At 54.6% G+C, this 16,806-nt stretch overlaps 2 protein-coding genes across 8 annotated transcripts in view; one reads left to right on the plus strand and one right to left on the minus strand.

The window, feature by feature from the left end:
* PKIG (cAMP-dependent protein kinase inhibitor gamma) overlaps window positions 1-3,392 on the plus strand; it is a 111,151-nt gene extending 107,759 nt beyond the window's left edge. For 6 of the 7 annotated variants that reach the window (XM_068262886.1, XM_068262881.1, XM_068262885.1 and 3 more), the window contains 2 exons: window positions 757-934; window positions 1,900-3,392. In XM_068262886.1, the coding sequence (XP_068118987.1) occupies window positions 787-934; window positions 1,900-1,979 (228 nt within the window). In that variant the 5' untranslated portion in view covers window positions 757-786 and the 3' untranslated portion in view covers window positions 1,980-3,392. The remainder of the gene's footprint in view (window positions 1-756; window positions 935-1,899) is intronic. The other variant, XR_011025208.1, reaches the window with a different exon arrangement.
* Window positions 3,393-5,363: 1,971 nt separating this feature from the next.
* ADA (adenosine deaminase) overlaps window positions 5,364-16,806 on the minus strand; it is a 93,223-nt gene continuing 81,780 nt past the window's right edge. Inside the window, exon 11 of the mRNA XM_068262005.1 lies at window positions 5,364-8,324. Within this exon, the coding sequence (XP_068118106.1) occupies window positions 8,220-8,324 (105 nt within the window). The 3' untranslated portion in view covers window positions 5,364-8,219. The remainder of the gene's footprint in view (window positions 8,325-16,806) is intronic.

The following is a 16,806-nucleotide window of genomic DNA, read 5'->3' on the forward strand; positions in this document are numbered from 1 at the left end:
AAGCAGTGCTTCCAGACAGATTGAAAGTGTACCAGGGCTGAAGGAAATAAAAAGTTTTATACATACCTGGGGCTTCCTCCAGCCCCATCCGCTCGGATCGCTACCACACCTTGGCAGCTGACATTGTGTCTGAAGTGACGCTTCAACACAAGAGGAGAGTACTGTATGGTTTGAATATTAAAAATTTAAAGGACAACTGAGGTGACATGATGATAAGACATGTGTATGTACAGTGTCAAACACACAAATAACTATGCTGTATTGCGGTTTTTCTTTCTCTGCCTGAAAGAGTTACACATCAGGTATGCAAGTGACAGTTTCTGTTCGGGTCGGGACAGGGTCAGACTATAGCATAACCCTCAATGATAAGTAATTGCAGTCATAAAACACTTTCCTGTCAGTAAATGGCTTCCCGGAGCAGGACAGAGATAAAAAGCGTCAATAATTCATAGATTTTAGCTATAGCATACTTCAATGAAAGTGTCATTGAAAAGAGACAATGAAACAGTAAAATCTTAAAAACTAGATTTAAATATAAAATAAAACTGTGAGTAATTTTTAGGAGAAGGAGGATTGATACAGTCATTTTTCTGATCAGTTTATTTTCACCTTGGACGTCCTTGAAGTTTAAAAGAATTTTTTCATTATTTTGATTTTCATCTGAACAGGGAAAGCAAACTAGCTGTGAGATTCTGCCACATTTCTCTCCTCCTATCAGGAAGCATCTGATGTATATGGTCTCCTCTCTCCTTGTAGATCTAACACATGTGATATGAAAGAGACGTTATGGATGTGGAGCCGGCGTACAACGAGTTCATATCGGGTGATAGAACAGGCCGGCGGAACGCCGTGCCTGACATCAAAGGGGAATGTAGCTCTACAGGGGTGCGAGACGTGTCCGAGGACATGGGCGACTTGTCCATCCAAGGAGCCGGTGAGTCATCTGTAGCTCCCCGTAAAGGTGCCCATTAACGGTACAATTTTTCCTTCAGATTCGATCTTTTGACACAATTTTTATGTTCGAATTGCATAGAAAATGTCCCCGTGTGTGACGCAAATTGATGTGCAATGATTCTTTGGCTGCCTTCCAGGCTGGGTTGTATCAGGAACAAGGGGCCAGGGCCATCAAGCTGTGTAGGGAGGGGGCAGGGCTTCAAAGCTGGGTCATGTTGGGAGTAAAGGGGTGGGGCTGTCTGGAGCAAGGGGGCAGGGCTATCAGGCTGGGGGGTGTTGAGAGTTCTGAAGCAAGGGGGCAGGGCTGCCAGGCTGGGTGGTGTTTCGGGAGCGATGGGTAGGAGCCATCAGGAGCGAGAGGGCAGGGCCCTCAGGCTGGTAGGTTTCTGGACGGGGGAGCGTAGAGAACTCACAGACTTAGCACTACAGACTCAGGCAGGCAGGAAATGAAGGAATGAATGAAGTAGGAATGATGTATGTGGGAGGAGGATATATTACCTGTAAGAAGATGGGATAAGGCAGCAGTAACGCGTTGTGTTCCAGGAGGAATGAATGAAGTAGGAATGATGTATGTGGGAGGAGGATATATTCAATTTAAAGGACAACTGTAGGGAGAGGTATAAGGAGGCTGCCATATTTATTCCTCCTTAAGCAATACCAGTTTCCTGGCAGCCCTGCTAATGTCTTTGGATGCAATAGCATCTGAATAACACCAGAAACAAGCATGCAGATAATCTTGTAAGTTCCTACGTTAATGTCGGAAACACCTGATATGCTGCATGCCTGTTCAGGGTCTATGGCTAAAAGTATTAGAGACAGAGGATCAGCAGAACAGCCAGGCAACTGGTATTGCACAAAAGGAAAAAAAAAACATGGCAGCCTCCCTACAGTTGTCCTTTAAGAAGATGGGATAAGGCAGCAGTAATGTGTTGTGTTGTGTTGCAGAAGGACAGTCGGAGGCCACGTCTTCCAGCAGTGGGCAGGAGCAGAGCCCTGAAGCACAAGATGGCAGTTCGCCTTCATGATTGACCTTCGCACTGCCTGACTTTATACTCTTTACCTGGAGAGCACAAGGGAAGGATTCTCCCGCTCAGAGAGCAGCTAGGAGCCATGCGTTCCATGAGTGACACCTGGTGGACAGACATGCTCACTACATCTCTTCAGTCTTCACCTGACCCAAACTTGCCTTAGCAGCTTTTCCTTTATAGAAGAAACGTATATGCAATATGTAACGGACTCTATTTATATCATGGTACTGCCCCGCCCTCCTCTTTCTATTTTGTACAGATAAATCATTATTTATTGCACAACTTCAGAAAGTGCTTTTCACATTCAGAAGAATTGGCGACGCACTGCCACAGAACAATGGTGGACTGCCCTGGGGTGATGGTTTGGTGGATCTTTGAACACTGCCTTGTGGAGCTAGAGCAGACCAAACCTAGACCATTAATGTCAGACACAGCCATGTACTATACCACTTACTGATGCCAGGCGTGGCCACTTACTATACCACTGACTGATGCCAGGAGTGGCCTCATACTATACCACTGACTGATGCCAGGAGTGGCCTCATACTATACCACTGACTGATGCCAGGCGTGGCTTCATAGCATACCACTGACTGATGCCAGGTGTGGCCACTTAATGTACCACTGATTGATGACAGGCGCAGCCTTGTACTATACCACTGACTGATGCCAGGCGCGGCTGCACACCAGCTCATGCCAGGCGTGGCCACATACTATACTTCCAACCAATGCCAGGTGTGGCTGCACACTATACTACCAACTGACATTAGGCGTGGCCACGTACTATGCTTCTGACCAATGCTGGACGTGGCTGCGTGCTATACTACCAGCTGACGTCAGGTGTGGCCACATACTATGCTTCTGACCAATGCTGGACGTGGCTGCGAGCTATACTACCATCTGACATTAGGCGTGGCCACGTACTATGCTTCTGGCCAATGCTGGGTGTGGCTGCGCACTATACCACCAGCTGACTTCAGGTGTGGCCACATACTATGCTTCTGACCAATGCTGGGCGTGGCCGCGTACTATACTGCCAACACTACAATCGTTTTTTAAGCTGAAGTCCAGTGTAAGTGCTGTAGGAGGGAACCCTACCCGTGACTCTGCATATAATGGGCATCTGTGAGGAATGGGGGGCATCTCTGAGGAATGGGGGCTTTGTAAGGAAGGGGGCATCTCTGAGGAATGGACTCATCTCTGAGGAATGGGGGGCAACTGTGAGGAATGGGGGGCATCTCTGAGGAATGGAGGCATCTCTGAGGAATGGGGGGCATCTGTGAGGAGTGGAGGGCATATCTGATGAATGGGGGGCTCTGTTTTTTTACAGCTTCTTTCATTTTGAAAAGTTCACTAAATTTGTCAAACTATTATTTGTGTGGATGAATAAACACCATGAAACATATAGAATATATAGTACAAAGTGTGTCTACTGGGGCCAGGGGACTACATATGCCAGCATGCCCTGACTTCGGGCTGACCAGACAGAACGCCACATATGCAAACCACAGCCACAAACTGCCACAAAAGCAAACCACAGCCACAAACTGCCATGTATACAAATCAAAGCCACAAACTGCCACATATGCAAATCACAGCCACAAACTGCTACGTATGCAAATCACAGCCACAAACTGCTACATATACAAATCACAGCCACAAACTGTGGCTGTGATTTGTATATGTAGCAGTTTGTGGCTGTGATTTGTATATGTAGCAAACTGACACATACAAATCACAGCCACAAACTTACACATTTGCATATGTTGCAGTTTGTTGCCGTGATTTGCATACGTAGCAGTTTGTGGTTGTGATTTACATATCACGATCACAAATGCAAACCACAGCCATGTATGCAAATCAAATCCACAAACTGCCACATATGCAAATCACAGCCAGAAACCGCCACAAATGCAAACCACAGCCAGAAACTGCCATGCATGCAAATCAGCCACATACTGCCATATATGCAAATTAAAGCCACAAAATATCACATTTGCAGACGTGGAAATTTGTGGTTGTGATTTGCATATGTAGCATTTTGTGGATTTGATTTGCATATATGGTGGTTTGTGGCTGTGATTTGAAGACACGGAAGTTTGTGGCTGTGATTTGCAGACACAGCCGTTTGTGGCTGTTATTTGCATATGTGGCAGTTTGTTGCTTTGATTAGCAGATGTGGAAGTTTGTGGCTGTGATTTGCATATCACAGTTACAAACTGTCACATAAACAAGTCAAAGCCACAAATTGTCATGTATGCAAATCAAAGCCATAAACTGCCATGTATCTAAATCAAAGCCACCAACTGCCACATATGTAAATCTTAGCCACAAACTGCCATGCATGCAGATAAATAACACATACTGCCTGGTGTGCAAAGCAAAGCCACAAACTTCTACTTATGCAGATGACAGCTGGCAACATGACATTACTGAGTGACAGCCGGTGGCTTGGATTTGCACACAGCTCTGTTTCCTGTTGAACTTGCAGATTCCCATAAGCACAGGATGGTCCATGAGATGACATCGCTTCATACAAGATTATGCAGATCTGACATGCAAACGTATGCAGCTTGAAAGTGCACAGATTGCATTCTGCTGAGGTGTAATTTGATTGGTCCGTTTTCAAGTTGCATACATTTGCATGCCAAATCTGTGCAGTCCCGTGGGCCTGTTGTGTTGCTGCAATATACAGTCCTGCTTTGGATGTGAGTACGGACAGCAGATTTCTCACATACAATCCACAGAAGCCACATGTTGCCACGTTACTGGACCCACAGAACGGCAGAGCAGTCACACACGAGGCTCCTCCCCCTGTGACAGCTCAACCAACAGATCCAAGATTGTGTAAAAGAAAACAAATGGGCAGCCTCCATATCTCTCTCATTTCAGGTTCCCTTTGCGCTGAGGCCGAGATGCTTTAAAGTGGACCTGAACTCAGAACTTCCTCTCTGCTCTAAAAACATCATAATTACCTTAAAAGAAAAAAAAAACATTTATTTGTTACAGGTGATACAAATCCTGCAATAAATCTGCAGTATGCCTACTCCCTGCTGTCACGGACACAGACAAACGGTTACCATCCTGTATTTACAAATCAGCTGCTCTGCCCTGGCAGAGAGTTCCTGGCTGACGCAGCTGAGGGATCAAATTACAACTTGTTAATAGTCACAAATGAGGGGGAATTAGACAGGTTAAACTCACTAAATACATACAGGGTGCATTTTTCTCTATTTTCCTTCTGTCCTGTGCAAGAGTTCAGGTCCACTTTGTTTACTATGAGGAGATTGTACTGTATCCAGAGGCAGACTAAGCAGAGAAAGCGACCTGAAGGATAGAATCCGGAATAGATGATCGCACGGAATGACCACAGACACCAGCTGACAAGAAATGCTATTTATTCGGAGTACATGAGGTATAAAGTGATGAGTATATGGTACAGGATATATAGAGCAATTATTGGGGAACTACAAGACCCAGCATGACATTACTGGCCACAGACACAGCAATCTGCCACAACCAATGGGAATGGCTCACATTACTCCACAATCGGCTGATGAGGTTGCAAGGTGTGTGACCATCACTAGCGATGGTCAATGAGATGCATGCAAATTGTATGCAGATTGGAATTGTGTTGGCCACAATTGTAGGAAGTGTGTGTAGTGGCTTGTCCCAGTTCTGTGCTGCATACAATTTGCATGCAATGTGGAATTATAATCTGTAGTTACAAACAATTGTGACTTGAAGCTTCCATGTAACACATTCTACAGGAGAGAGGAAATGGCTCCTAACACAGGAAGTGGAGGAGGAGCTAGCAAACCAAGGCTACTGATCAGTGTCCCTTCATTGGCTAGCATAGCATCCAGGTCTGAGCTCAGAGGAGGGTCAGGTTATACTGCTTTATAACACAGGACATGGAGGTGGAGCTAGCAAACCAAAGCCACTGATCAGTGTGCCCTTCATTGGCTAGCATAGCATCCAGGTCTGGGCTCAGAGGAGGGTCAGGTTATACTGCTTCCTCCTATAATCAGGTCAGGTGTTTTGTTGGGGTCTGTGTCCCCCATTATTCACATGCCTCCTCCCTTCTTGGTGTGTTGTCAGCACAATACACTATACAATCCGATTTTACAAACAGTGTGTTTAATATGAGGATAAGCAGAACAGGGATTATTTGCATAGATTGTAGAGGGAGGCACCTGATGGTAAGATTGTACAATCGGATTGTATGGTGTATGCTGCCTACATGGGTCACGTGAGGATCTCGTCACAGGAAGTAATGTGGATTGTATAACAGTGCGGCAGCCTGAGGTCAGTCAGTAACAGCCAATCATATGCTTATCTTAAGCATGGTACACACATCCAATCTAGTTTGGCCAATTTTACCACTTCCGGGTATGACAGATTTTTAATACTATAAGCAGATTGTGCAGATAAGCTCTCATACTACATGGAGGTGGTAAAATTGTCGTCCAATGAAGATTGGATGTGTGTACGCACCTTTAGAATTGGACCAGTCAGTGCTGATTATTCTGATTGGTCTAAGATGCATAAATTTACATGAAATTTGCATCAACTTAAAATGATCGACTCATTAACCATCTCTCCTTCAAAGCTGATGCAAATTTATGCATCTTGGAAACAGACCAATCAGATGCAGAAGTGGATGAAATTTAGTGGTCGGTTTCCAAGATGCAAGAAATCTCTGCAGGAAGGGGCGGGTACAATGAGTGTCTGCAGTAAGGGTCAGGTACACTGAGCATGTCTGCAGGAAGGGACAGGTACAATGAGTGTCTGCAGTAAGGGTCAGGTACACTGAGCCTGTCTGCAGGAAGGGGCGGGTACGCTAAGCCTGTCTACAGGAGGGGTGGGTACACTCAGCCTATGTGCAAGAATGGGCGGGTACACTAAGCCAGTCTGCAGGAAAGGGCGGGTACACTACGCCGGTCTGCAGGAGGGGGCGGATACATTGAGCCTGTCTGCAGGAGGGGCGGCTAAACTTGGCCTGTTTGCAGGAAGGGGTGGGTATGCTGAGCATGTCTGCAGGAGGGGCAGGTACACTTAGCCTGTTTGCAGGAAGGGGTGGGTACGCTGAGCCTGTCTGAAGAAAGGTGGGGGGAATGCTGAGCCTGTCTGCAGAAAGGGGTGGGTATGCTGAGCCTGTCTGCAGGAGGGGTGGGTACAATGAGCAGGAAGGGGCAGGTACACTGAGCCTGTCTGCAGGAAGGGGTGGGTACTCTGAGCAGGAAGATGCCAGTACTCTGATCCTGTCTGCAGGGAGGGGTGGGTACGCTGAGCCTATCTTCAGAAAGCAGTGGGTATGCTGAGCCTGTCTGCAGGAGGGGCGGGTACACAGAGCCTGTCTGCAGGAAGGGGTGTGTATGCTGAGCCTGTCAGCAGAAATGGCAGGTACACTGAACCTGTCTGCAGAAAGCGGCGGGTACTCGGAGCCTGTCTTCAGGAAGGGGCGAGTATGCTGAGCAGGAAGTTGCGGGTACTTGGAGCCTGTCTTCAGGAAAGAGCGGGTATGCTGAGCAGGAAAGGGGGGGGGGGGGTACTCTGAGCAGGATGAGGTGGGTACTCAGAGCCTGTCTGTAGAAAGGGGCGGGTACTCGGAGCCTGCTTTGAGAAGGGGTGGGCACTCTGAGCTTGTCTGCAGGGAGGGGCGGGTCCACTAAGCCTGTCTGCAGGAAGGGGCGGGTACTCGGAGCCTGTTTTCAGGAAGGGACGGGTACTCTGAGCAGGAGGAGGCGGGTACTTGGAGCCTGTCTTCAGGAAGAGGCGGGTTCTCTGAGCAGGTAGGGGCAGGTACTTGGAGCCTGTCTTCAGGAAGAGGCGGGTACTCTGACCATGAAGGGGCAGTTACTCGGAGCCTATCTTCAGGAAGAGGCAGGTACTCTGAGCAGGAAGAGGCGGGCACTCAGAGCCTGTCTTCAGGAAGGGGCGGGTACTATGAGCAGGAAGGGGCAGGTACTCAGAGCCTGTCTGCAGGGAGGGGCAGAGGCCGCTGTAAACATTGAGTGTAATACTGGAGATAGAAACTGACAGAGGTATCTGGAGTGTGACAGAAGATGGGGGATACCCTAAAGTTCCCTCAGTACAATCACCTCCAGCCATAGGTGAGAAGCAGCTGCCATGGATCTGAGGTGTTTTACAGATAAGCTTACACACATGTCCTCGTCACAGACGCCCCTGGTGGGCTAATCTGGCTTGGTCTAGGCTGTTGTGCTGCTGTTCTCCTCACAGTCCAGTACTCAGCTCCATGTCGTAGGCTTTATACAGCTGAGACAGCAGCGCCTTCTTCTCCTTCTCTGGCAGAAAGCAGGACCGGGCCGCATTTATATTCTGCAAAAACACAAATACAATAAACTGAATGTATACAACAGGAAATGCTCTCAATCGTGTCCCAATCAGAAACCTGTCCATTAGCAGAGACAGTTATCACCAAAACACGTGTCTATGTGTATAAGGGAAGGAAGCAGTAGAGTGTTGTACCGTGCTAGCTATCAAACAGTAGGAAGTTCTGAATCAGGATGATACCATTTATTGGCTGTACCCTTCCACCAAGCACCTGCCCTGTGTACCCCCCCCGAGTACCCTCCAATCCAGCACCCGCCCTGTGTACCCTCCCCAGTACCCTCCCTTCCAGCACCTGCCCTGTGTACCACCCCCCCCCAAGTTCCCTCCCATCCAGCACCTACTCTGTGTACCCTCCCCCCCGAGTACCCTCCCATCCAACTCCTGCCCTGTGTACCCCCACCTACCCCCTGAGTACCCTCCCACCCATCACTTGCCTTGTTTACCCTCCTATCCAGCAGCTGCCCTGTGTACCCTCCCACTGAGTACCCTCCGATCCAGCACCTGCCCTGTGTACCCACCCATCCAGCAGCTGCCCTGTGTGCCCCCCCCCCCCCTGAGTACTCTCCTATCCAGCACCTGCCCTGTGTACCCTCCCATCCAGCACCTGCACTGTGTATCCTCCCCCTTAATACCCTCCCAGCACCTGCCCTGTGTAACCTCTTATCCAGCACCTGCCCTGTGTACCCTCCCATCCAGCACCTGCACTGTGTACCCTCCCCCTGGGTACCCTCCCACCCAGCACCTGCCCTGTGTAACCTCCCCGAGTAACCTCCCACCCAGCACCTGCCCTGTGTAACCCTCTTATCCAGCACCTGCCCTGTGTACCCTCCCATCCAGCACCTGCACTGTGTACCCTCCCCCTGAGTACCCTCCCACCCAGCACCTGCCCTGTGTAACGTCTTATCCAGCACCTCCCCTGTGTACCCTCCCATCCAGCACCTGCACTGTGTACCCTCCCCGAGTATCCTCCCACCCAGCACCTGCCCTGTGTAACCTCTTATCCAGCACCTGCCCTGTGTACCCTCCCATCCTGCACCTGCACTGTGTACCCTCCCTCTAAGTACCCTCCCACCCAGCACCTGCCCTGTGTAACCTCTTATCCAGCACCTGCCCTGTGTACCCTCCCATCCAGCACCTGCACTGTGTACCCTCCCCGAGTACCCTCCCACCCAGCACCTGCCCTGTGTAACCCCCTTATCCAGCACCTGCCCTGTGTACCCTCCCATCCAGCACCTGCACTGTGTACCCTCCCCCTGAGTACCCTCCCACCCAGCACCTGCCTTGTGTAACCTCTTATCCAGCACCTGCACTGTGTACCCTCCCCGAGTACCCTCCCACCCAGCTACTGCCCTGTGTAACCTATTATCCAGCACCTGCCCTGTGTACCCTCCCCTGAATACCCTTGTACCCTCCCATCCAGCACCTGCCGTTTACCCTTCATCCCCCCCCCCCCTGAGTACCTTCCCATCCAGCACCTGCCCTGTGTACCCTCCCATCCAGCACCTGACCTGTGTATCCTTCCCCGAGTACCCTCCCAACCAGCATCTGCCCTGTGTACCCTCCCATCCAGCACCCTTCCTGTGTACCCACCCATCCAGCAGCTGCCCTGTGTACCCTCTCCCTGTGTACCCTCCCATCCAGCACCTGCCCTGTGTACCCTCCCCCTGAGTACTCTCCCATCCAGCACCTGCCCTGTGTACCCTCCCATCCAGCACCTGCCCTGTGTACCCTCCCATCCAGCACCTGCCCTGAGTACGAGTACCCAGAACCTGCCCTGTGTACCCTCCCATCCAGCACCTGCACTGTGTATCCTCCCCCTTAATACCCTCCCAGCACCTGCCCTGTGTAACCTCTTATCCAGCACCTGCCCTGTGTACCCTCCCATCCAGCACCTGCACTGTGTACCCTCCCCCTGGGTACCCTCCCACCCAGCACCTGCCCTGTGTAACCTCCCCGAGTAACCTCCCACCCAGCACCTGCCCTGTGTAACCCTCTTATCCAGCACCTGCCCTGTGTACCCTCCCATCCAGCACCTGCACTGTGTACCCTCCCCCTGAGTACCCTCCCACCCAGCACCTGCCCTGTGTAACGTCTTATCCAGCACCTCCCCTGTGTACCCTCCCATCCAGCACCTGCACTGTGTACCCTCCCCGAGTATCCTCCCACCCAGCACCTGCCCTGTGTAACCTCTTATCCAGCACCTGCCCTGTGTACCCTCCCATCCTGCACCTGCACTGTGTACCCTCCCTCTAAGTACCCTCCCACCCAGCACCTGCCCTGTGTAACCTCTTATCCAGCACCTGCCCTGTGTACCCTCCCATCCAGCACCTGCACTGTGTACCCTCCCCGAGTACCCTCCCACCCAGCACCTGCCCTGTGTAACCCCCTTATCCAGCACCTGCCCTGTGTACCCTCCCATCCAGCACCTGCACTGTGTACCCTCCCCCTGAGTACCCTCCCACCCAGCACCTGCCTTGTGTAACCTCTTATCCAGCACCTGCACTGTGTACCCTCCCCGAGTACCCTCCCACCCAGCTACTGCCCTGTGTAACCTATTATCCAGCACCTGCCCTGTGTACCCTCCCCTGAATACCCTTGTACCCTCCCATCCAGCACCTGCCGTTTACCCTTCATCCCCCCCCCCCCTGAGTACCTTCCCATCCAGCACCTGCCCTGTGTACCCTCCCATCCAGCACCTGACCTGTGTATCCTTCCCCGAGTACCCTCCCAACCAGCATCTGCCCTGTGTACCCTCCCATCCAGCACCCTTCCTGTGTACCCACCCATCCAGCAGCTGCCCTGTGTACCCTCTCCCTGTGTACCCTCCCATCCAGCACCTGCCCTGTGTACCCTCCCCCTGAGTACTCTCCCATCCAGCACCTGCCCTGTGTACCCTCCCATCCAGCACCTGCCCTGTGTACCCTCCCATCCAGCACCTGCCCTGAGTACGAGTACCCAGAACCTGCCCTGTGTACCCTCCCATCCAGCACCTGCCCTGTGTACCCTCCCGAGTACCCTCCCATCCAGCATCTGCCCTGTGCACCCTCCCCCGAGTACCCTCGCATCCAGCATCTGCCCCGTGTACCCTCCCATCCAGCACCCTTCCTGTGTACCCACCCATCCAGCAGCTGCCCTATGTACCTTCCCCCTGAGTATCCTCCCATTCAGCACCTGCCCCGTGTATCCTCTCCCTGTGTACCCTCCCATTCAGCATTTGCCCTGTGTATCCTCCCATCCAGCACCTTTCCTGTGTGCCCACCCATCCAGCAGCTGCCATGTGTACCCTCCCCCTGAGTACTCTCCCATCCAGCACCTGCCCTGTGTACCCACCCATCCAGCAGCTGCCCTGTGTACCCTCCCCCTGAGTACCCTCCCATCCAGCACATGCCCTGTGTACCCTCCCCCTGAGTACTCACCCATCCAGCACCTGCCCTGTGTACCCTCCCATCCAGCACCTGCCCTGTGTACCCTCCCGAGTACCCTCCCATCCAGCATCTGCCCTGTGCACCCTCCCCCGAGTACCCTCGCATCCAGCATCTGCCCTGTATACCCTCCCATCCGGCACCCTTCCTGTGTACCCACCCATCCAGCAGCTGCCCTGTGTACCCTCCCCCTGAGTACCCTCCTATTCAGCACCTGCCCCGTGTATCCTCCCCTGTGTACCCTCCCATCCAGCATTTGCCTTGTGTACCCTCCCATCCAGCACCTTTCCTGTGTACTCACCCATCCAGCAGCTGCCCTGTGTACCCTACCCCTGAGTAGCCTCCCATCCAGCACCTGCCCTGTGCACCCTCCCATCCAGCACCTGCCCTGAGTACCCCCCCAACCTGCCCACAACCCCCCCCCCCCCCCCAAGTACCCTCCTGTCCAGCACCTGCACTGTGTATCCTCTACCTGAGTACCCTCCCACCTAGCACCTGCCCTGTGTAACCTCTTATCCAGCACCTGCACTGTGTACCCTCCCATCCAGCACCTGCACTGTGTACCCTCCCCTGAGTACCTTCCCATCCAGCACCTGCCCTGTGTAGCCTCTCATCCAGCACCTGACCTGTGTACCCCTCCCCGAGTACCCTCCCATCCAGCATCTGCCCTGTGTACCCTCCCATCCAGCACCCTTCCTGTGTACCCACCCATCCAGCAGCTGCCCTGTGTACCTTCCCCCTGAGTATCCTCCCATTCAGCACCTGCCCCGTGTATCCTCCCCCTGTGTACCCTCCCATTCAGCATTTGCCCTGTGTACCCTCCCATCCAGCACCTTTCCTGTGTACCCACCCATCCAGCAGCTGCCCTGTGTACCCTCCCCCTGAGTACCCTCCCATCCAGCACCTGCCCTGTGTACCCTCCCCCTGAGTACTCTCCCATCCAGCAACTGCCCTGTGTACCCTCCCATCCAGCACCTGCCCTGTGTACCCTCCCATCCAGCACCTGCCCTGAGTACGAGTACCCAGAACCTGCCCTGTGTACCCTCCCATCCAGCACCTGCCCTGTGTACCCTCCCGAGTACCCTCCCATCCAGCATCTGCCCTGTGCACCCTCCCCAGAGTACCCTCGCATCCAGCATCTGCCCTGTGTACTCTCCCATCCAGCACCCTTCCTGTGTACCCTCCCATCCAGCACCTTTCCTGTGTACCCACCCATCCAGCAGCTGCCCTGTGTACCCTACCCCTGAGTACCCTCCCATCCAGCACCTGCCCTGTGTACCCTCCCCCTGAGTACCCTCCCATCCAGCACCTGCCCTGTGCACCCTCCCATCCAGCACCTGCCCTGAGTACTCCCCCCCCAACCTGCCCACAAACCCCCCATCCCCCCCCCCCCCCCAGTACCCTCCTATCCAGCACCTGCACTGTGTATCCTCCCCCTGAGTTCCCTCCCACCCAGCACCTGCCCTGTGTACCCTCCCCCTGAGTACTCTCCCATCCAGCACCTGCCCTGTGTACCCTCCCATCCAGCACCTGCACTGTGTACCCTCCCCCTGAGTACCCTCCCACCCAGCACCTGCCCTGTGTAACCTCTTATCCAGCACCTGCCCTGTGTACCCTCCCATCCAGCACCTGCACTGTGTACCCTCCCATCCAGCACCTGCCGTTTACCCTTCATCAACCCCCCCCCCCCCTGCCCCCCGAGTACCTTCCCATCCAGCCCCTGCCCTGTGTACCCTCCCATCCAGCACCTGACCTGTGTACCCTTCCCCGAGTACCCTCCCATCCAGCATCTGCCCTGTGTACCCTCCCATCCAGCAGCTGCCCTGTGTACCTTCCCCCTGAGTATCCTCCCATTCACCACCTGCCCCGTGTATCCTCCCCCTGTGTACCCTCCCATTCAGCATTTGCCCTGCGTACCCTCCCATCCAGCACCTTTCCTGTGTACCCACCCATCCAGCAGCTGCCCTGTGTACCCTCCCCCTGAGTACTCTCCCATCCAGCACCTGCCCTGTGTACCCTCCCATCCAGCACCTGCCCTGTGTACCCTCTCATCCAGCACCTGCCCTGAGTATGAGTACCCAGAACCTGCCCTGTGTACCCTCCCATCCAGCACCTGCCCTGTGTACCCTCCCAAGTACCCTCCCATCCAGCATCTGCCCTGTGCACCCTCCCCCGAGTACCCTCGCATCCAGCATCTGCCCTGTGTACCCTCCCATCCAGCAACCTTCCTGTGTACCCACCCATCCAGCAACTGCCCTGTGTACCCTCCCATCCAGCACCTGCCCTGTGTACCCTCCCATCCAGCACCTGCCCTGAGTACGAGTACCCAGAACCTGCCCTGTGTACCCTCCCATCCAGCACCTGCCCTGTGTACCCTCCCGAGTACCCTCCCATCCAGCATCTGCCCTGTGCACCCTCCCCAGAGTACCCTCGCATCCAGCATCTGCCCTGTGTACTCTCCCATCCAGCACCCTTCCTGTGTACCCTCCCATCCAGCACCTTTCCTGTGTACCCACCCATCCAGCAGCTGCCCTGTGTACCCTACCCCTGAGTACCCTCCCATCCAGCACCTGCCCTGTGTACCCTCCCCCTGAGTACCCTCCCATCCAGCACCTGCCCTGTGCACCCTCCCATCCAGCACCTGCCCTGAGTACTCCCCCCCCAACCTGCCCACAAACCCCCCATCCCCCCCCCCCCAGTACCCTCCTATCCAGCACCTGCACTGTGTATCCTCCCCCTGAGTTCCCTCCCACCCAGCACCTGCCCTGTGTACCCTCCCCCTGAGTACTCTCCCATCCAGCACCTGCCCTGTGTACCCTCCCATCCAGCACCTGCACTGTGTACCCTCCCCCTGAGTACCCTCCCACCCAGCACCTGCCCTGTGTAACCTCTTATCCAGCACCTGCCCTGTGTACCCTCCCATCCAGCACCTGCACTGTGTACCCTCCCATCCAGCACCTGCCGTTTACCCTTCATCAACCCCCCCCCCCCCCTGCCCCCCGAGTACCTTCCCATCCAGCCCCTGCCCTGTGTACCCTCCCATCCAGCACCTGACCTGTGTACCCTTCCCCGAGTACCCTCCCATCCAGCATCTGCCCTGTGTACCCTCCCATCCAGCAGCTGCCCTGTGTACCTTCCCCCTGAGTATCCTCCCATTCACCACCTGCCCCGTGTATCCTCCCCCTGTGTACCCTCCCATTCAGCATTTGCCCTGCGTACCCTCCCATCCAGCACCTTTCCTGTGTACCCACCCATCCAGCAGCTGCCCTGTGTACCCTCCCCCTGAGTACTCTCCCATCCAGCACCTGCCCTGTGTACCCTCCCATCCAGCACCTGCCCTGTGTACCCTCTCATCCAGCACCTGCCCTGAGTATGAGTACCCAGAACCTGCCCTGTGTACCCTCCCATCCAGCACCTGCCCTGTGTACCCTCCCAAGTACCCTCCCATCCAGCATCTGCCCTGTGCACCCTCCCCCGAGTACCCTCGCATCCAGCATCTGCCCTGTGTACCCTCCCATCCAGCAACCTTCCTGTGTACCCACCCATCCAGCAGCTGCCCTGTGTACCCTACCCCTGAGTACCCTCCCATCCAGCACCTGCCCTGTGCACCCTCCCATCCAGCACCTGCCCCGAGTACCCCCCCCCCAACCTGCCCACAAACCCCCCATCCCCCCCCCCCAAGTACCCTCCTATCCAGCACCTGAACTGTGTATCCTCCCCCTGAGTACCCTCCCACCCAGCACCTGCCCTGTGTACCCTCCCATCCAGCACCTGCCCTGTGTACCCCCCCCCTGAGTACCCTCCCATCCAGCACCTGCCCTGAGTACACCCCCCCAACCTGCCCACAAACCCCCCATTCCCCCCCCCCCCCAAGTACCCTCCTATCCAGCACCTGCACTGTGTATCCTCCCCCTGAGTACCCTCCCACCCAGCACCTGCCCTGTGTAACCTCTTATCCAGCACCTGCCCTGTGTACCCTCCCATCCAGCACCTGCACTGTGTACCCTCCCCCTGAGTACCCTCCCAACCAGCACCTGCCCTGTGTAGCCTCTTATCCAGCACCTGCCCTGTGTACCCTCCCATCCAGCACCTGCACTGTGTACCCTCCCCTGAGTACCCTCCCATCCAGCACCTGCCGTTTACCCTTCATCCCCCCCCCCCAAGTACCTTCCCATCCAGCACCTGCCCTGTGTACCCACCCATCCAGCACCTGACCTGTGTACCCTTCCCCGAGTACCCTCCCATCCACCACCTGCCCTTTGTACCCTCCCAAGTACCCTCCCATCCAGCATCTTCTCTGTGCACCCTCCCCCGAGTACCCTCGCATCCAGCATCTGCCCTGTGTACCCTCCCATCCAGCACCCTTCCTGTGTACCCACCCATCCAGCAGCTGCCCTGTGTACCCTTCCCCTGAGTACCCTCCCATTCAGCACCTGCCCCGTCTATCCTCCCCTGTGTACCCTCCCATCCAGCATTTGCCTTGTGTACCCTCCCATCCAGCACCTTTCCTGTGTTCCCACCCATCCAGCAGCTGCCCTGTGTACCCTACCCCTGAGTAGCCTCCCATCCAGCACCTGCCCTGTGTACCCTCCCCCTGAGTACCCTCCCATCCAGCACCTGCCCTGAGTACCCCCCAACCTGCCCACAACCCCCCCAAGTACCCTCCTATCCAGCACCTGCACTGTGTATCCTCCCCCTGAGTACCCTCCCACCCAGCACCTGCCCTGTGTAACCTCTTATCCAGCACCTGCCCTGTGTACCCTCCCATCCAGCACCTGCACTGTGTACCCTCCCCTGAGTACCCTCCCATATAGCACCTGCCGTTTACCCTTCATCAAACCCCCCGCCCCCCGAGTACCTTCCCATCCAGCCCCTGCCCTGTGTACCCTCCCATCCAGCACCTGACCTGTGTACCCTTCCCCGAGTACCCTCCCATCCAGCATCTGCCCTGTGTACCCTCCTATCCAGCACCCTTCCTGTGTACCCACCCATCCAGCAGCTGCCCTGTGTACCTTCCCCCTGAGTATCCTCCCATTCACCACCTG

The sequence above is a fragment of the Hyperolius riggenbachi genome, chromosome 12 (genome assembly GCF_040937935.1).
Source record: "Hyperolius riggenbachi isolate aHypRig1 chromosome 12, aHypRig1.pri, whole genome shotgun sequence".
NCBI lineage: Eukaryota > Metazoa > Chordata > Amphibia > Anura > Hyperoliidae > Hyperolius > Hyperolius riggenbachi.